This window comes from Rhipicephalus sanguineus, chromosome 3, assembly GCF_013339695.2.
Source record: "Rhipicephalus sanguineus isolate Rsan-2018 chromosome 3, BIME_Rsan_1.4, whole genome shotgun sequence".
In the NCBI taxonomy this organism is placed as follows: domain Eukaryota; kingdom Metazoa; phylum Arthropoda; class Arachnida; order Ixodida; family Ixodidae; genus Rhipicephalus; species Rhipicephalus sanguineus.
The window spans coordinates 173484556-173504938 of record NC_051178.1 but is presented as its reverse complement, the minus strand read 5'-3'; the positions used below and the strand labels follow the sequence as shown (position 1 = coordinate 173504938).

Sequence of the window (20383 nt, the reverse complement as noted above, 5' to 3'; positions counted from 1 at the left end):
GCAGGTTGATAATATATCAGCCAACTTATTTATCGTCTTTTATTTAACGCCCAGTTATGACGTTGTCGGGACTCGCAACTCCCCTGACATACTGGCTTTCCCGCATCGCACTTACCGCGGCCGCAAGGTTGGCTTTGCCGCAGCCAGATACGGTGCGCAGTGAAGCCCACAGAAAGGTTGAACTGCTTTGCCGAGAAGCAAGGCGTCTCTTTGCGTGTGTAGACGCACGTTTTCAATATGACTTGGAGTAACGTTGTGATTACGGAACCTACTATACTCCACTAATTTTCGCACTGAGTTAAAGCTCACTTGCGGAAAAATGGTGCCGGTTTCAAACTCGAAAGATATATTCGCGTTTCGCGCTGATTTTCGGCCTTAGCGATTGCTGATAGTCTTAATCATCGGAACAAAAAAAAGATTCAGTGAAAATATAGTAAGGTTTTCTTCTTTTCATTTTCTTTAACGTTATCTTCCATTTTACTATTTGTGCTTAGATTTGTGTACACGTTAAACAAACCCAGGTGGTCGAAATTTCCGGAGCCCTCCACTACGGCGTCTCTCATAATTATATTGTGGTTTCGGGACATAAAACCCCAAGAATTATTATTACAGTGATGCTACCGCTGCGCCAATTGCGCCAGACTGCGCCAAAGTGCCCTGGCTGCTACAACCTGCTACGTTTCCTCAAAATTTGGCGATTCTACGCCAAGCCTGCGCCAAAGGGGTGTACTCTGACTTTCAGAAATGAAACTAACTACATGAAGTTCCCCTATTGAGAGCGACATCGCGCTGTACGCGGACGTACGGGGACGTTCTTCATGAGAGTGATGAAAATGGAGACAAAATAGTATCAATATGGTGTTGTCAAGCAGACGAAGGAACTGCGTTTTGTGTGTGTGTGTGTGTGTGTGTGTGTTTTTTTTTTTGTAATCAAAGCATCAACTGTAGGCAACACGGCGTAGCAGCAGTCAAGCGACATGCAGCCATGAAACGGCACATTGATGCTACCAGTCGTCATTGAGACGCTTCAGGTGGGCTGCAGCGGCCGAAAACGATCCAGCCGACTTTGGAATTCGGCAGTCCATGGAACGTTTTGCAGTGTGACCGCGTGACAAACGCAGAAACTCTGTTTGTGCTTGGCATGACTCTCAAGGGCATCCCATACTCGTGGGCCGACACAGCAACTGCCTTGTTTCCCAAGTTATTTGGAGATTCCGAAACAGCCAAGCAGTTTAGTTGTAGGATGTTCAAGGCACCCTACATAGTTAGTGATGGCCTCGGGCCGTATTTCAAGAAACTTGTGCTTGACGATCTGAACAAGCCGGATGTGGTTTTATCTGTTAGCATTGACGAGACCCCTCTTCCTGAACAGAGGTGCCAACAACTTGATGTTGTAGTTAGGCATTTCTCCAACAAAATGCAGCGAGTTCTGGATCAACTGCAGTCTTTCCGGCTGGGCTCTGCGACTTCGGAAATTTTGGCTAGTGAAGTGCGGAGAGCAATGATGGACCTGCCGCAGAAAAATGTCATTTGCTTTTCTACGGATGGCCCTAATGCAATGAAAAGCTTCAGAAAAAATATGCAGGAAGCATACCCTGACATCATAGATGTAGGAGAGGCTGCTTGCACAAAGTGCACAACTCATTTGCCCCCGGCTTGAGTGTTGTTGGCTCGGATGTCGACGCTGCTGTGGTCAATGTTTATTACTTTTTTAAGAATTCTTCGGCTCAGAATGAATTGTTGAAGGCAGAGCACCTGCTCCAAAAGCTAGTTTTGCTGCTCCAAAACGCAATTTTGCCTGACGACGACGACGACGACGGCGAGTTGAAATTTGCAGTAGCTCGCTTGTTGCTATGCCTAGCGAACCGTTTCGTATATTTTACATGACGCCGTCACACATCCAGCTCCCTCTATTAGAATAAAAGCAAAGATAAATACATCGGCGACGGTGATGCTTGTTTTTCCGTCGCCGGTAAGCCATTGTCGGTCTTAAAGTGGCGCGTCTCGTTCAACAAACTGGCGCCTGACAGCTCTTCGAGCTTTTGTCGATCTCAGCCTTCACTCTACGTAGAAGCTCCGCACGGCCGTAGAGCTTGCTGGTGCCGGCTGGCTCCTACCAACAGCGCTTAAAAGAACGCCGGCAGTGACGTGCACGTGCGTAACCTTGGTTCTATTTCAAATGCTGCATGCGGAGTCCCACTCGCCTGCGCGCACACTGCCTCCATTCTCCGCATTTTTTTTTTTTTCTCCGCTGCCATTCCGCTTCCGTTCCCGGCTTTATTTTTAGCCTCGCTCTTCTTCGTCGCTTCTGATTTCTGCCTTTAACTTTAAAAAAACAACAAAAAACGTAAAGTGTGCAGTTGGTGTTTGTTTTCTTCACCTGTAACGTCGTTGCTTCGTGTCGACCCCGGAGGTACATGGAAATAAGGGAATGGCATTTGCCATTTTTAACGCCGTTTCGGGGGCGGGCGGCGTTCTGTTTGTTAATTGTTTGTCTCTAAAGGTCGGGAATGTGTAGTGTACACGTTGTGTTTGTGTCGTGCTACGCGCCGTTCTTGTCTCGCATCCTCGGGGTCTTGTTGAGTCGAGCCATCTGTCGTATACGACGGTCGGAAGCATCTGGGAAAGGTCGCCCTTTCTCGATACACGTTGCTCACACTACAGCTGCATTCTCTAATGTTAGTTGTTTTGTCCCGTTCATTTTTTTATACGATATATTTTTTTCAATATGTAGCTGCACGTATTTACAAAAGACGTTGATGTGAACTATACAGTCACGAGTAGAAGTTCAGGGACCAACTCGTGCCGCGAAGGATTTGTTTTTGTTTGTTTCAACCGGAGTATCTTGGTTGAAATCTCTGTGATTCCACTCCTGCGCCAACTGCGCCAAAGTGCGCCAAATTGTATTTACTGCGCCATCCTGATAATATCGACGAAATTTGCGCCAAACTGCGCCAAAGTCTCGGGTTTGGGGGCGTCTATCACCGGCAATCGCACCGCCGGCGCGTCAGAACATGTGCAGCTCGATCTTGGGGCTGCCAATAAAGTCGCAATCATGGACCAAGAATTATTCAGCTGATAAATAGCGCTCGCGCGTGCGTTCCGAGTAAGCCACGATGCCATGCACGGTGCCGATGTAGCTTCTGTTCTGCAAGTCGGCTCGACAGCAAAACGCGCTCTCCGCAGAGGCTCGTGACGTCTAGGCCTATCGGTAGCGAGAAAGTGCGACGGCGATTCATCGGCGGACGTCGTCTGTTCCAGAAACGCTGCTGATAGCTCGATTCAAGCGTCGCACGGCACGTAAGGAAAGCAATGTTCAGTAATAACTACATGAGTGCCGCTAAAATGTCTGTCACTTCTGTTTCCGGACATCGCGGAATGAAATCTGGGATCGCTCGCAGTAGATATATGGGACAATATCGAATTTTCCTTTGCTTCGCGTTTATGGGAGCACGCGAACGGTGGAAACGCGTTGACACTTTTCCTCAGATATACTTTATCCATGGATCTTCATCCAGAACAGCTTTTTCGTAATTCCTTTCCGCCAGCACGTCCGAGTTTGTAATCACTCTGCGGTAAATACCCCCTAAAAGGCCCTGCCCTTTCGAGCTCACGAGCTAGGGTTCCAATTCGAATTTTTTGCTTGCTTTTTTAAAAATGTCATCTCATTAGTAAAATCATATCGCCTAGTCGGAGCAGCCGCAAATGCGCAGCTGTCAGTAGCGGGCCCGTCGCTGACGGCCCACAGTGAAGCGGCTACGCCATGTTACACGTCCGCCCCTCGCTTTTCGGGGGTCAATAGCTAACGGTTAAAAAAATTCAGTTTCACTTAAGAGCGAAGCAATGAATGCGATACCAAAAAATTGTATTGTGAAGCGAAGTAAGACTAGCAGCTAACTCTTTTGGATCCGATCTCGCGTAACTCAACAAAACGCTGGTTTAAGGGAATATGGTCCCTCCAGGAACCGAAGCGTTTTCCTTGCTGTCGTCTCCTGATTGCCTCGAGACAGCGCGCGCGCAAGCGACTGCGGCCTTCGACGATGCCCCCCCCCCCCCCCCCCTTCCGCTCCCCTGGCGTCCCTTCATGCTCATTACGAAAGACTGGCGGGGCGTTTCCTCTCTGTTTGATGAGCAATCGACGGCAGGCCCGCACGCGGGAAGATGTTATCTCATGCGCTGTCCGTGCGGCGGAGACAGACGGCCGGCTAGTTAATCTCCGCTTCAGCCGCGTTCGTCGCCAGCTGCTACGCGAGCTTTTACCCGCGGCCAGAATGCGCGTGGTGATGTTATTAATTGGACTTTATACGGAAAATTAACGGCGACGGCAAAAATCCGCCGAGAGTGTCCATATAATTGCTAGCGCAGGGTCAATGTACGGGCTGATTTTGCCCCCTACCCCTAGGTGATTAGGGGTGGGGGGCTGCCCCCCCCCCCCGTGCGCACAGCCTATGCTCCTGGGGTATTTTTTCCATGAATTTGCAATGAATCGAAATATTTCTAGCCTACATAGACCCCATAATATACTCAGGTGCTTGAATGTTATGCATATGCTTCTGTATTGCACTCCAGGATGTAAAATTCGCTGCTCCAAAGTGCCCCAGATGCAAAAATTATCTGCTCCAAAGTGCTCCAAGATGAAAATTTTGCTGCTCCAAAGTGCTCCAAAAACAAATTTTGCTGCTCCAAAAAATTTGCTCCACATCAGAGTCCTCGGTAGCATCACTGAAAATCTACAAATCTACAACAAGGTGCACTGCTTGGGCTGGTTGGTGTAACAGCTCTGTCCTATATCGTTCCTTCATTTCTTCAAGCATTCTGCGCACTGAAAAAGCTTTTCCTTCTCAAGTATAGGTTAAAATCTAGTACATTCGAACTTTGAATGTTCGACGAATGAAATTCACTGAAGCAACCCTAGCTACGTTGTGAAGGTGTTCTAGGAGAATTTTTTATTTTTTGCTCGTGCCGTGATCCAGAAACTTTTGCTCGCGACTGTGCCTATAACGTTCTTGCATCATATCGTGCGTCCTTAAATGTCGTTTTCTGTGAGGGCTAGCAGGTTGTCGAAGTAATAGAAATATGTCGTAATCGTTTGAAAACTAATGCGACCTGGTTGTTCAAAGAGCAGGGATTCTTAACCGTACCGACAAAGGACCGGTGCGAGAGGTCGTATAGATGTGCACGTGATGTTAGACGATTCCGTGCTTTTCATGCTGGCAAGACCGAAGTGCTTGTTCGCTGCTATAGGACAAGACACACTTCAAGTTGTAGTCGTGTGGCAGTATAGTACTCTAGGTTTTTCCTCGCCGTATACTCACCGGAGCTTCGCGATGTTCGTGCCAGTAAAGTACCTCACGTCTTGCTCTTTCGCTAGCTGTTCCCCCGGTCTTCCCCGCTTGTAACAGCAAATTCGTCCAGCTTTAATTTTTTTCCTACCTGGCACGCAGGAAGCAGTTTATTTGTCGCATGTTTCGCTTAGCTAGCTAGCTAGCTCCGTGCAAATGCTGTACGAATGGAAGCTTCAGTGGAAGCCATCCTGCGCCGCCAACCGTAACGTAGCGACGCGTGCATGGAAGGACTGCGGGGAAGCTGCGCTCTCGTGCCGTCTTGGTGGTTTGTATATAGTGCGTCCGCTGTAAAAAAAGCGCAGTTTTTTTTTTTCTTTCTCTCCGGGGAATTCAGGACGCTCAACACGGGGAGTCCTTCATCTACGAGCGCGCCGGTGCGTGCCACTGTTATCTTTTCTTTTTCTTTCTTTTGCGCTACGCTGTTGCGTGATTCGCTTAGAACAACTGAGGCTTCCCGAGCAACCGCTTGCGTAGACGAAGCAAAAATTCCTTCAAGCATGGAAGGTGGGTGTGTTTAGCTTTTGGCAAATGAGGAGGATGAGGCCAGCGCGGCTTCTGTGCGGCTGCCGCTCGCGCCAAAGTCTGCGCGCTCCCAAGCCGGCGAGCGTACGTACGCGGGAGTTTTGGTAGATGAAGGCAATTTAATCCTTCCTGCCTTTGTAAGTCTTCTACGCTACGTGTAAAGAAGAATAAAAGAAAGAACAATCAGAAAAAGAAATAAGGCCATAAAACTGGAGATAATCGCAGCGCTCACGCCCAGTCCGAGCCGTTGTGCGGAATACTAAAATACCAGACCTGGTATGTAAGCTGCGAAGGAAACGGGAGGAGGGGAATGGCCGTTAAATCAGGTCTGCATATACTTTGTTCTAGCGTTTATGCTAATCTTGGGCGTATAATGCTTCTTTGTTGCCGCAGTGCACGCCTTATGTAGCCTGGCATTAGCTTCAAAGCCGAGAAGTTGAGTAATTATACGATGAGCAGCGCAACTGCATCAGGAACAAAAATGTAAACGCGCACGCGCACACACACAGACAGGCATACACAAACCAAAACTATCTCAGCACAAATACACTGATACAATACACTAAATTAACACTACCTACTACCTTGCCACTGTGTTAACACTAATACGTTACATTAACAATTTGGGGCACTTAGATGAGAATCCTTATTTACGACTTACTTTTTTACATTTAATCAGCCTAATATTTAACATTTTCGTACTTTCGAACGCGCTTTACTGGCTTAGCCCCTAAATGTTTTCTTCATTGGTTTTTTCTATAATGTACTATGGGAAATTACCCTTCTTATTTATCTTTTTAATTGGCTTAAGCCCGTTGTACCTCAGGGGGATGCGAGCTACCACCACGTTATTTTCCTTTGCGTTTCACACACATGCACACGTGCGCGCGCGCATACGCACACACGCACGCACGCAGAGGCACACATTTTATCTGTCCACGTTGCGGTTGCGCTGGTCATTCCATCACGAATCGAAACTAACTCCCCCACCAAAGTGTTAGAACTAAGTTGAGTAACGAATCGTAATATTATGTCGATGAAATTCGCGAGCGACGGTTGTCCCACGAAGAAATGAGAGTGAATTATACGTGCTCGACATGTACAGTACGTGGCGTTTTGTCGTTCGCCCTTCGTCCTTGTCTCGTCGGGGGCGACGACAGCCGTGTCGCCTTGCGCTGTTCTCACAGCTATCATTAGAGTCTTTTAGCAAGTTACGGAAATACGGTACGCAAATACGTTAAGGCAGTACGGTACCGCTCCTCCTTTCCCGGTCGTTGAGCGGCCAAAGCACAACCAGCGGGAAAGGAGGAACGCTACCGTACTGCCTTACCGTATTTGCGTACCGTATTTCCGTAACTTGCTAAAAGACTCTATTTTTCCTCCCTGCTGCTGCGTCTCGTTACGGAACGAGCCTGCCTCGAAGTTGGCAAGCGCGTCGCGCGCGCTGTTCGTTGCCCTGAGGTTTGCGTGTGTGCTCAGCATGATTGAGAAAAAAAAAAGAAATTATTAAAATACGAGGCGTCGAGGCTACAGGTGGATGGATCAGGAGCAAGCAGGCGTGCTTTCGTCCGTCCCTTTTTTGTTCGGCCAGTGAAGGTACGGGGGGCCCTTGTTTCGGGCGTCACGCTCGCGTAACGCAACGCCGGACCACGTGACGCTGCTGCTGCCTCTGCTCACAAGTGAAGCGCAATTTCCCCCGACTCTCCCCTTCTCTTTCTCGCTCTTATCCTCCCCCGCGTGCTCTCTTTCTTTTGCCCATCTGCGCGACCACCTGCGTTCGGTCGTGCCGCTCGGGCTTTTGAGTTGTGCGTGGCTGTCGTTGCGACACCGAGCGCGCGCGCTCAACATTGCCCACTTCCACAGCGTCGGTCGGATGTTTTCACCGGCGCCTGCCTGACGCGGTGGTGGATGTGTTCGGTGGATTTCTTCGTTTGTGCGCGATAGTGTGGTATAGTGTATAGTACAGAGTTCGTGGTGATCGCTGTGCCAACGTGTGTGTATCGGCGTAGGGTTCATGTGCGTGAACGAAACAGAGCCCAGTGTTTTGGACTCTCGTTGACTGGATTTCGTCATCGTGCGATTTTTTTTTTTTTTTTTTTGTGTTCTCCCGCCGGGATCGCGGTTCTTTGGAATCTTTGGAACTTTGGAATCGTGGACTTTGGAGTCGCGGTTCGTGTTTGAATGACCCTCCTTTTTCTTCATCTAGGCGGCCTCACTTGACGAACTTTACGTGTCACGCGGCTTCTTGCTGTTTCGACGGGACTTCGTTGCGTGTGGACTTCTTTGTCGTGCTGTTTCTTGACTCGCATCCGGTCACGACCAAGCGTGTGTTGAAGCTATTTAGCGCTCCACGCATTACCTATAGTCTCTGTCCGACTCCAGAGTTCAGCCTACTGGCAAGTGTCTTTAGCACTAGTTTTGAGAAACCGCCGACCTGATTCATTATCTGGCGGCATTCAGTCATTGTCCATTTCTCTTCTCCCGTTGTATTGACAGTTAAAGGGAAAAAAAGAAAACTTCGCGTTTTTTGCTCATCAGTGTCTTAAATTAAGCAGTGCTCACAGGAGCGGTTGATTCGTGGCTTCTACCACGTATCCACTCGTTTTAATTTCTTGTTCATACCGCACGTGTGTTCCTTCCTCACTCTGGTAATCGGAAGGCTAAGCAGCTGGCAGTTTTCGATTAGGCACGTGCGCGTGCCTCTTCCGCAGATCTAGGACATAGGTCAGGCAACAACAACCTGCTGTCCTGCGGCGCTGGAATACAGACACAAAGAAAAGAGGCATTCGGAGCTTCTGTGTGTATGCATGTACACTATATCTTCTTGGCTTTGCCAACGTTGGCGGGACCGAACGGATGCAGGAAGGAAGCTGCTCTACCTGTTAACGCTCCCAGCTTCCAGCTGTGTAATAGAACCAAGTGCATCATCCCGTGGGCGGCGGGGACTTCCGTGACCCCCTTTTAATTCTGTTCCGCAGATTAGGTCGCTGCGCTGAACGCGCGCCGCTCTGCCTGAACTTAAGCAGTCTCTCTCTCTCTCTCTCCCCTCTTCCTTCTCACCCTTCTAGTTATGCTATTCTCTGTTGTGTGGTCGGCGACTCTGACCCTTCTGATTAGATTAACCCCCCTCTTCCATAGAGGGTGGCTGATTTGCGCAAGCTAGGTCTCGTTATACGTATTGCGGAGACGTGCCGCGGCTTGTTTGTGCTTCTTAGTTTAAGAGGGCAACTTCAACGTGAACGCGCGGTCTCTTTCTGCCTCTTCAATTTGCTCATTGCAACTAATTCGCCACTTGCGCCCATCGTGGTTTGTCTCTGTCGAGTATACACCCAAATCGTCGTCTAAATTGTTTTATCTCGGGAGTAACTCATTAAACTCCTCGTGCGGTCGGTGTCGTTGCCTCTCGCGGACGTTTTGATCATTAATCCACTTACACTCCGAATTAGCTCGCCTTTCTTTCTCAAGCTCCGTCGGCGATAAGAGGACTGCGAGCGCCAGTTCTTGGCTGGTATACCAAGCACCGTTTTATTTCGTTTTGATCCGTCTTTCTTTCCTCGTCGAGAAGGTGCGTGAAACGAGGGAGTCCTCAAAATTTCGCTGCGCCGCCTACTTCAGCGAGCAAATTTTTCTGGAATGCGTGCCACGATTTCTGGCGTTTAGAGCTAGGCTCACTCACACCTGAGACTCGCACACAAAGTGTCCGCTCCTCCTTGCCCAACTGTATATACAGCGCAGAAACTGCAGCCGCTTCCTCTCCTCCTCCTCCTGCTCTTATTCGAAAGGCGCGAATGCAAGCCGCAGCCCCAGTGTCTTTACCTCGAAATCACCTCGCGTGCTAGGAGTACATCTTCCTACTGCTGTCTTTTTTCTCTTATCCTCGTTGTCTCTTCGCTCGCCACTTTATTTTATTATTCCCTTTTTACCCGCTTCGTCTACCCGCGTACTGCACTGGGCAGCGCGAAGAAACGGGCCTCCCGTATCGAGCCGTTGCAGCTTTTTCCTTCCAGCGCTGTGGTCCGAGGCGCTTATTGCCTTGTATACTTATACTACACGGATGGAGAAACAATAGGACGCCGCCACGGCTGCCTGTTTTCCTCTGGTCGTTCTAGTGTGGCGGCAAAAATGGCTCCCAACGCTACTCTTGTTGCTGCCGCTGCCGCTTTCGCCGCAGCTCAAGTGTGAGAAGAAGAGAACACACACACGTCTTGTGGAGGCAACGTTGGCTTGCGTGTTTGCCTTCTCGTGACGCCCTTTTCGGCGGCGCCGGCCCACCAACGTGAAACAAGCGGCGTCCATTCTGCCGCACCGCTTCTCTTCTGACCGCTCGGTCAAGCCTGCTGCCGTTGCTGCTCCAATCCTCGGTCTCTCTCCCCATGTATAGCACCGTCGTGGCGCCATAGAACGCGCAACAACAGGTGCTTGCGGCACAGGGTGCTTCGTTGCTGCCGCCGTTGCCGTATACTATTGTTTCGCGCTTTTATTTTTTTCGTTTCGTTGTGTATACTTGAACTTTCTCTCTCGGCGAATCGCGACCGCTCGAAGAAGCATCCGTGTTTGTCTTTGTTTCCCGCTACGTGGAGTGCCCGCCCGCCCCGTTGGCTCGCTTATACTCTCGTTTGATTTCTCACGAGGTAGTGCGCCGCTTCTCCGTGCATAAAGCGTGCCGAGCGTGAACTCTCCAAAAGGGTTGCTCGGGGGGTCGTTCCAGTTGTTCGTGTAGACTTGGCCGCGAAAAGAGGCGTGGTGTGTGTGCCGCTGCCGCGGCGTCCTTTTTGTCTGTCTTGTTCGTCGTCTCGCCCGCGAGTGTCTACGACCACGTTCAACTCGGAAAAGAGAAGAGCTCCTTGGAAGAGGTGGAAGGCCGCGGCTGCGGCGCGTTTGGTTCGCCGACCGCTGGATTTCACGCTGCCGCGGGGTCCGTGTGTGTGCGTGCGTGTTAGATCGCAGCTGGCGGGTTGGGTACTCGGTGTTCGTACCTTCGAAGCGGAGTCACGTCCTTCGTGGTCACCCGAAAAGGAAGGGTCAGCATGCTTTATCCGCCGGGCCATCTTACATCGACGTCGTTGTTGACCACCGGCTGCGGTCAGCAGCTCGCGTGCTGTCCGGTCTGCCCCCGCGCAGACCGTCGTCTTCAGCGTCGGCATTCGCGAGCTGCTTGTTACTCAAGTAACGGTTCGGACTGCAGCGATGCCTGTCACCTCCCGTGTGACCTCCTGTCACACGTCGAGAGAGTCGACGGCGCTTAGCGTCGCCGCCGGTGCTTCCTGCGTTTCCCGCGAAGAGCCTGAACCGTTCCGCGCCCGTTGCTTCGCGCGCCACCGCTGTACCCGTAGTTCGTTGCGTCAGTGTTGTAGCCGGCGTTACGAACGCTCTGCGCGCGATGGATTACAATTTCGGAAGTGTGTGCCGTCTTCGCCCTGTGACCCACTCGCGGTGAAGACGACGACGACCCTTTCCCTCGTCGGTGCCGAGGACGGTTACGCCGAGAGCGCGACGATGCACTACATCAAGCTGCCACTGTCCGTGCAGATGGCTCTCATCGTGGACGCATTGCGCTGCAGGAGCCCCCGTTACAGGATTCTCGTCAATGCGGACAGCTTCTCGGTGAGTGCGCGCCATGGCGCGACCCGGTCCTGTTTACAGGAATCCATGGTCCGCATTTGAGGGTATACAGTTAGCTGCCTAAGCGTTGGTGTCTGTGCCTTTGTGTAAGTTCGGGACGCAATGCTTGGTCTTCAAAGAACCCTCTATATGATGAGGAAAACTTTGTTTGAGTGGTAGTGAAGAGCGGACATCCGTCGTTCTGCAATGCGTCGCTGAAGAATGACAGGTGTTTATCTGTGTGTACAACGTGACCGCTCTTTGAGGCACACGCCTCTCGCTGCTGCACCCAGCTATAGTTCTGACCTCTCAGTGTAATATACTATTGACCCGTAATGTAATGTTCTTTAAAGATATCTTGATCACTTATCTCTAAAGTTAACTATAACTAAGGTCCTGTTTTTTTGTTATAGACTTCGTATTAATTACAGCGCAAGAGTAAGATGTCCGACGAAAACGATTTGTCGACGGTGGCAACAGAACCCAGAACTTCCGTATGACGCTTGCGCCGTGGTGTTGGGCGACTGTTTTGTTAATACACCGCTTATTTATTTATTTATTTATTTATTTATTTATTTATTTATTTATTTATTTATTTATTTATTTATTTATTTATTTATTTATTTATTTATTTATTTATTTATTTATTTATTACTTCCGCTATACTTACAGGCGCTCATCTCTAAGCATCCCACACACACTCACACTGATTTATGCCTTTGTGGTCTCGATAGCATCGCGTAACGGAAATAGGCAACGCGTGTTCCGGCTCACCTACATGTATGGCTCTCTGCAGCACCCGTGACCGCGCTTGTTCACTCGTATACACGCATACGCATCCACTTCCATATACATTCGTACGGCGCGGCACTTGAACCTGTATACTCCGCGCGTGCTGCCTTCGTTCATTAACGGTGTATATCGGGCGGATGTGACGAAATCGGCGCGCGACCCTTCTTCCGCGGTCAGCCATCTCACGCGCGGCCTTTTGAATATGCATTAGCGCGGCGGCTGCCCACCTGCGTGTAGATATACGCGTGTAGAGATAGATTAAGCGATCCGTGCATGTCGTTTGTCAACGCGGGCGAATTCGGGACGCCACCGCTTGGAGAGGAGGGGAGTGGATGCGTCTGTATGTGTACGATGTACTGTATATAAGCGGCCTTTGCGGGATGGGGCGGCGGGAGGCCAATTTTTCGACGGGGTCGCATTATCGTGTAACACGCGAAGTGCTTCTTTCTTTCGCGGTTCAAAGAGAGGCGCTGCGGCATCGGTTAATGGCGCCTGGGGCGTCACGGTTTTTTCTTTTCTTTTTTTTTTTTTTTCGCTCCTTTTTCCGTCTCGACTTTGATCGAGCGCGTACATCGCCCTGTCCATTCGGGCCAATTTCACTGAGTCGGCGAGAAGCGAAGACCCGGAAAAAGGGGGCTCTGTTCCTTTATGTGCCGCTAGACCTCGCTACCTTATAGGCAAGTTGAGGCCGTGTGTTCCGTGTTTTGCACTTGTAAGGTTGGGCCAACGGCACTGCTTGGAAGCTTTAAAAATTGGAGGAAAAGGCAGTTCATTAACAAAAAAAAAGCACGTATACAAGCCGATGGGAACTACTAGGGCCTGCCAAAAAGACACCCAAAATATACGAAGAATACCGTGTAATCGCAGATTGCCAGCGTACACTCTAAGAAAAAGAGAGTCATTTGACTCTTTGGTGTGACTCCTGACTTCTCTCGATACTCTCGTCGGAGAATCGTGGAACCCACAAGAGAGCTAACGTGTCTATTTAAAAGAGAATCACATGCGTGGAAAGTCAGGAGTCACACAAAAGAGTCATATGACTCTTTTTTTTTTTTCTTAGAAGGTATTCATGAGCGGTTGCTGACTACTTAGTAACATATAGTAGCACCCCGTCAGGCGTTATACTGCCTTTCGCGCTCCATTCCCGAGTGCAGTAGCGTGCACTTCAATAAATATCAGTACAATTCAGTTGGATCAGTATGGGACGTTGACACGCTATACTAATTAAACTGAATTAAATTTAGCGGTTGCACCGCGCTGTGCGACGTCAGCGTCCATTCATACACATGACTCATCTGACATTTATCTTGCGTGGTCGCCGGGAGACGAAGCTTCTTTATTTTCCGTTGTTTTCGTCATTATGTCAGATCGATTGTCCAATGTACTTGTGCTGCGTAAAGACTGTTTATCGCCACCAGAAAGAAGTGAGAAAGAAAGAGAGTGTGGGTCTTGCGCGAGCAAGTACGGTACACGTATTACCAGGAGCGGGTAATGTATGGCGAGCTGTATACACTGCACGTCCGAGTCCTAGATTAAAAGACACGCTCTTCACGCGTCGGCCGCAGGAATTTCGCGAACGAACTGCTCGCCGTCCAATACATTACGCTCCCGTTGCACGTTGCATACACGACGGTCAAGGCTGGAGCTTCTTGGCTGCAAGGCGAGACAGCGGCAAGCGCTACCGTGCAGCTAAACTTTTGTAGTTTATGTACTTGCATATGCGGTGCACGCGTCTCGGTTCTTATAAGACTAAGAGCCTTTCACACTGCGTGACTTCGGGGACGCGCTTGTAAACGAGCCATGGTCAGTGCAATAAACGATCTTGTTTTGTAAGTTGTCCCACGCTGGACCGTGCAAGCTTGTATGGGCTTCCGCGGTAGCCGCAGCAGCCATGGAGGTCGCACGTGGTAACCTTACACACACGCGGTCGCACACAACGCGATCGAGGAAACGCGAATCGGGTCGACCCTCGCGTTGCCGACTTCCCCTATATATGCATGGAGCGGTGCGGACGTCTCGCCACCATCTCGCAAGTCCCGTGCTTATCGGCACGTAGTAACCTTGTTCGCATGTAATGCCGCTACTTACTATAGCGACAATGTGAACGTGCGCTGAAGCAAACGTTTGGTATAGTTTCCAGGACTTCTGTGTGTTTCTTGTATCTTCTTCGCGTATACCGTTTTCGAACTGCCGTTGATGAAGTTACTGACTGTGCATATCTAAACGTTTTTGTGGTGTTGCTTCGTCACGATCGGTCATGAAGGGAACTTCAGTGTCTTAGGTGGAAAGCGGGGAGGGGAAGGGGAAGCGTCCCCCCCCCCCCACCCTTCCTTTTTTCTGTGCGCACGCCGTAGATCTAAACGATGCTGTTCAGTATTAAATTCGATTTTGGCTCCCCACTATATACTCCCTGACGTTTCAGACGACGCCTTCAAACTCCTGTGAGCGTAACGACACTCCAGCTCTGCCCAATAGGTGGACTGTAACCTTCGCGCATTAGCCCGTGGGACGAAAGAGCCAAACGCACGGAAATCAGAGACCGGCTTCTAGAATCGAAGTGCTAACTACCGTCTCATTAGCCTCTCCCCATATGCCATATGCGCCGCTTTTCAACTTTTGTACATACTCGGCTTAATGTTGCGTACGCTTTTAGGCTCTCTACAGGCGGGTGGTACATTCTGAACGAAGAAACATTTTCGAGCTTGGGTTAGAACCCGTTGAAGCCTAAGTCAGATAGCGGTGCAACGTGGGCAAGTGGAGGAGAGGGAGACTTTCGCGTCGAGCTTCGAATGGACGGAGGAAAAGAAGTTGCGGCCCGCACGACGTGGCTTTCAAATATACCGGTCATCAGCGCCAGCACCGCGATCGCGAACTTTCTGTCTCAGGAATTCGGTGCACCATGCACTATATACGGGAGCCGAGAAAGTCGGCCACGCGTGAACCGAACGCTTTACCTGTTACGTTGAGTTCTAATACCTTGTTCCAGAAAACCCTAGTGACAATGACACTGTCTGTCAAGGGGCTCACATTAAATGTAAACTAATAGAAATACGTATTATAGACAGATAAGAACAACAGTGGCAAATTTTCCCATGTGTAGCTGTTGTATATGTGAAGCATTCGCTTCTCATGCCATGCGCCGGAACCAACGCTCTTGCGAACATTTTGATAGCTTGGCCAATGCTAGTATTACTCAGCCACTTCCTGTTGGAGCTTTCTTTCAAAACAATTGATTTTCTAGCTTATATCTCGTTTCCATTGTAGCTTTTTATGATAGTTATGCCCTACATTATTTCACTTTTTTTTTTTCGACAATTTTGGCTCTGCGACTGGTCTTCTTCGGGCCACGTAAGCCCATAAACCCAGAAAAGCCCTAGTTTACTTCCTCTATAAAATGATTTGCACTGATAAATTTCGCGTTATCAGTACATTACCGCTCTACAATGCCAAAAGCGTCTATGCTATATATCTGAGAAGTGACTTGGTAAGCTATAGTAAAAGATGCAAGAGCGAGAGGCTACATTATCCCGCCGTTATATAATGAACTTTGACTCCGTCGGTTGAGTTTAATATTTTATCAGTAATGGTATATATATATATATATATATATATATATATATATATATATATATATATATATATATATATATATATATATATATATATATAAACGGAAAGGAAAGGCGGGGAGGTTCGCTAAGAGACGCCCGGTTTGCTGCCCTACGCAGGGGTGAGAGAAGGGGGAGAAAAGAATGGACACTGGAAGAAGGAAAGAAAGCACAACTAATACGCACGCACACATTACAACGTTCATCGCGCATACCCGGAAGGTTTCAAACTGCGAACTGTCACTGAGATATGGTTCGACTTCGACTGTCTTATAGATGAAGTACTCTGCAGTCCATGATGTTACTGGAGGCTTGCAAGGACTGGCTCCAAGGTACCTAAGACTTGCAGTGCACTTCGAGCTGATGGGGTTGTCATTCCGGTTAGGAGCGTGCGCGTTGTCAGTAACGACAGAATACATTATATTCCAAGAGAGCTCCTCCGAAACTGAACCGAGCAAGTTTTGATAATTGCTGTTTGGTTAGAACAGTTCAAATATAAAAAAGGGGGTTTCGAATGTCTCGAAATCGGTAAAGGCATGTCTTCGGGCCACGGTACTTGCTTATCGATTTAGGAAATATTAAATTATACTCTAAAAGTGCAGCATAAGCTGAACAACTTCAGGAGTTTATGTTGCTTTGTATAACGATGGCATTACGGGAACATCCCGCAATATCTCATCGCCCTGCGCGTGCTTACACTGCTTCATTGAACATGAATCTTTTGTGAGAAGTTCTTTGCTATCTTAATTTTTTTTTTAAAGGTATACGATGAACTATGGTGGGGAGCCGCACTGACTAGCTCAGATCTCCAGGGCCAACTTTGGGCGATCCAGCAATCCCGGGAAGCTACCGAGAGACAGGGTCTGTCTACTGCCCCCGGCACGGCCTAGACCCATGCCATCAATTAGCAGGATACTTAATGAAGTTGCCTCACCCATGAATATAGTTTTATGAGTGTATATATACTTCGCCGTATGTAAACTGCTTTAATTATTTCTTCTTAAAATCTGTCGGTACGAACTAACTTTGAAACTGTGCGTCGATATTTTACACACCACATCCGGCGACGAAAATGGTGTACAGCCGGTTTCGAACGCGTATCATTTGCCGTCTGGCTGCACGTCACTGCACGTAACTTGAAACTTGTGACGCGGAGGGGCGGTTCAGAGGCCGGGCAACGCCGCGATCACCGCGCGTGCGGTGAGTGTGGCGACCGGTGGAAAGAAGCGCACGAGCTTGGATGTCCCTAATGAGTCCAAATTAGGTCTCCTCCCGATTAGTACGCGAAGTACCCGCTCGCTGCTCACGCAGTCATAGCGGAGTTCAGTCCCCTCTTCATCGCCTGCACCTTTCTCGGAGGGTCGAGACGAGAGAGCGGAGATTGGGGTGGCGCAAAGCAGGGTAAGTTTAACTTCGTTTGCATTCCTGCACGTGAAAGACACCTGATACGTTAGCTCTGGCACAGGCTTAACCGTAGCTCGCGTTTCTTTAAATGCGTAGTTTTCGTTGTACCCTGCACGAACTTATGTTGTTGTTTTTTTTGTGCGTATGGTGTCTTTTCGTAAAGATTAACGCACAAGAATTAACGGGAGTAACGAGTTAACGGGTCACTGAGTTCGCTGGGGTACGGCGTATACTGTTTGAGAACCGCCCACTGGCCTGAGTAACCGTGAAGTCGGCAAAGGCGCACGGACAAAGCCAGGGGCCGAACGAAGTACTTTTTATAAGTTTTAGACGAATAGACTAGTGCGGCTAAGTTGAGTTGATCTTTTGGAGTGAACACGCAAGTTGAAGAAAACAGTCACGATAATGTTACTGGGTTGCTAGAAAGAATAAAAACGCTGGTTTAAAACCATCCAGTTCATTCTAGCCGTTATTCTTTTCTATTTTCCTCCTTTCTGGTCGTTTTTTTTCCCAGACCCGTTTATGTTCTGAGTACACGCACAGGCTCCTCCCAGCAGTTTCGCGCGGCGCTTTGTGCCGTTTTCAAACGTTCTCCCACACTTCGTCCCGGCGGCGCGAAAGTTAAACGAGGCCAAAGCCGTGCATCTGGACGCAAATACACGCGCTGCTACGCCTGCAGCTGCCTCGGCTTGCTCGCTTTAGTCGATGTTCGTTGGGAAGGCGCACCGCGCGTGTGTTTTCTATAGGTCTTGTATTTATGGCTCACAAACCCCAACGGCGTTCTTCAGCCCTGAAGTATGGACCTCCTGCATGTACATACCTGCCTCGCTCGTTATGTGTACTCAGTGCGCGTATGTACAACGTTCGTACATAAGCCTCCGTACTGTGCTCTCGAGTTTAAGAACAACGCCGATCTTCTGTGAGGGTCGCCGTTGTATTACTTTTAAACCTCGAGTTGTGCGCACCGCCCTATATGTTATAACTAACGGACTCGCTCTTGTTATGTGCGTCTTCTGTGCGCTACAGGCAAGCCGTGCCGGAAAGTTACGGCATTGAGCAGCACCGAGCTCCTCCTTTCAATACGCCCCGTCATATACGTACGCCATCATTGATGCGCTTTGTGCGTGACCTGTTGCGCATCTGCGTTTGTCGCTTTCACATAACAGACGAACTGCACTCCGCCGCGCACTCCTTATACATGTTCCATGTCGCTCTCCACTTGTGATGTGTATACATTAGCGTGTGCCAAGTGCAGCTGTGTAGGCGATCACCGGCCCTCAAAGTTACGGCATTGGCTTCGATCGGCTCGTTACGTGCGCTCTTATATTATATATATATATATACCTTCACTGACCAATATGCCATCCGCACGTATGGGGGTGCTACCATTATCGCGGGGCGGGCCGCGCCTGCAGACTGCGCGTGCGTCGATCGGCCGGTTCGGTTCTCGAAGCCTGTTGCGGCCGACCTGGTTTTGCGCTGTTGCGCTGTACGTACGCGCGTATTTCACGCGCACGTTTTGCGGCGATGCTCCTGCTTAGAGATAAGCCCGTGTATTGATCGCTTTCCCGCCTCCTTTTTCGAGATCGAGACGCTTGGAAGCGGTGCACTGTGGAGTTTAGAAAGTTGGGAGCGCGTGTATTTACACGTTTAATTTATTACTCTTGGAAGCCCTTTTCTCGAAGTGCACATCGTGGACGGCAACGTGTACAAAGCGGAACAATACAAAACTGAAAAGCTTTGGAAGATGGAGAGCGAATTACGGTGGTGGTACGTGGCTTGACAATCGGCCCGTTCATTATTGCCGAGCGGGTTCGCCGTTCACGTCCGCGGTTTATATCCGACGAGCGGCCGCGGCACGGACTGACCCCGTTTGAGACTGCAGAGATCGCTCCTCCTGCAGAAGGAAAGATCTCGGTGACAGAACGGATGCCGATTTCGTCCCGGCCAAATCGCCCCGAGGTTGATACCTTCGAGAGATTAAACGCGTTTTCTTTTATCTCTCGACCATCTCATTTCAATTTGTCTCGTTTTTCATCGCCACGAGGTTGAAACTGACTGAAAACGTAGACTTTCCTGCTTTGTGTATGCACGTATATACGTGGGCTGGAGTATACGTAACGTTATATAGGTAACGCTAAACTGAACGCAGGAGGCGTTAATACGCCTCCGCCTATGCTTCTTCCCTCTCTTCACGCTTTCTTGCCATAATGGAAACTGTGTTAAGCGGATGTAAGTGGCCGTTGATGGCGAGATGATGGAATGGTTAAGTACACGTGAAAAGTGTGGCGACCAGATTTCGACAGATATACGTGTAGCTCGCATCTGTGTCGGTCGTGGCCGTTTTCTTGTTGAACAGGCGCTCCGAAAGAATACTGATGTTATCACTCTCGGCTCTTCGTTTATCCGCATCACCTGCGGCATTCAGCGTTAACGGGAGTTTTCAGCCCCCTGGCATCGCCAGTGTAGATCCCGCCATTCTGCTTCGCCGCGGGTGTCGGATGCCCTCGAATCACGCCGGACTTGTATTGGTACGAGTCGCACACGGTCGGTGTAGATTTGTCGTCGCAGCTGTTTTTTTTCCTTCGTGGGGCTTGCGTTGCGTGCGTCTGAACCTGCAGACAGCATAGCAGCTTCATCTTGCGCTCTACGATCAGACTCATATCCGTATATATGAAATGTTCTTTCTGTACCTAACTTTCCGTAACTAAATAAATGATGAGTGAGAGAGAAAGATGGAGGCAGGGGCGCAGAGTAAGGAATTGTTTCCTGGTATAATCTCAGTACATTGCTTCTCTCATGTGTACGGCAGCAGATGAGCGCAAAACCTTCGGTGGGTGTAGATAAAAGGAAAAGAAAAGAAGAAAGAAAGAAAAGAAAGAAAGAAAGAAAGAAAGAAAGAAAGAAAGAAAGAAAGAAAGAAAGAAAGAAAGAAAGAAAGAAAGAAAGAAAGAGTGACCTATGTGTTCGCTCACACACTTCGTTTTCTACGTCGTTAATTTTCTCTTCAGCAAGCTGTTGCCTGACGTGCGATGCCTAGTTTCGGTTTATCTTTATTTTTTTTTCAATTAATGTACTATTTTAAAACGTTCGGCGTCCATTCCTCTCGAC

General features: G+C 49.2%; 1 protein-coding gene across 1 annotated transcript in view; it reads left to right on the top strand.

The window, feature by feature from the left end:
- LOC119387690 (uncharacterized) overlaps positions 1-20383 on the top strand; it is a 238998-nt gene that overhangs the window by 204456 nt on the left and 14159 nt on the right. The window contains 1 exon segment of the mRNA XM_049414220.1: positions 11307-11471. Coding sequence (XP_049270177.1) covers positions 11307-11471 — 165 coding nt within the window.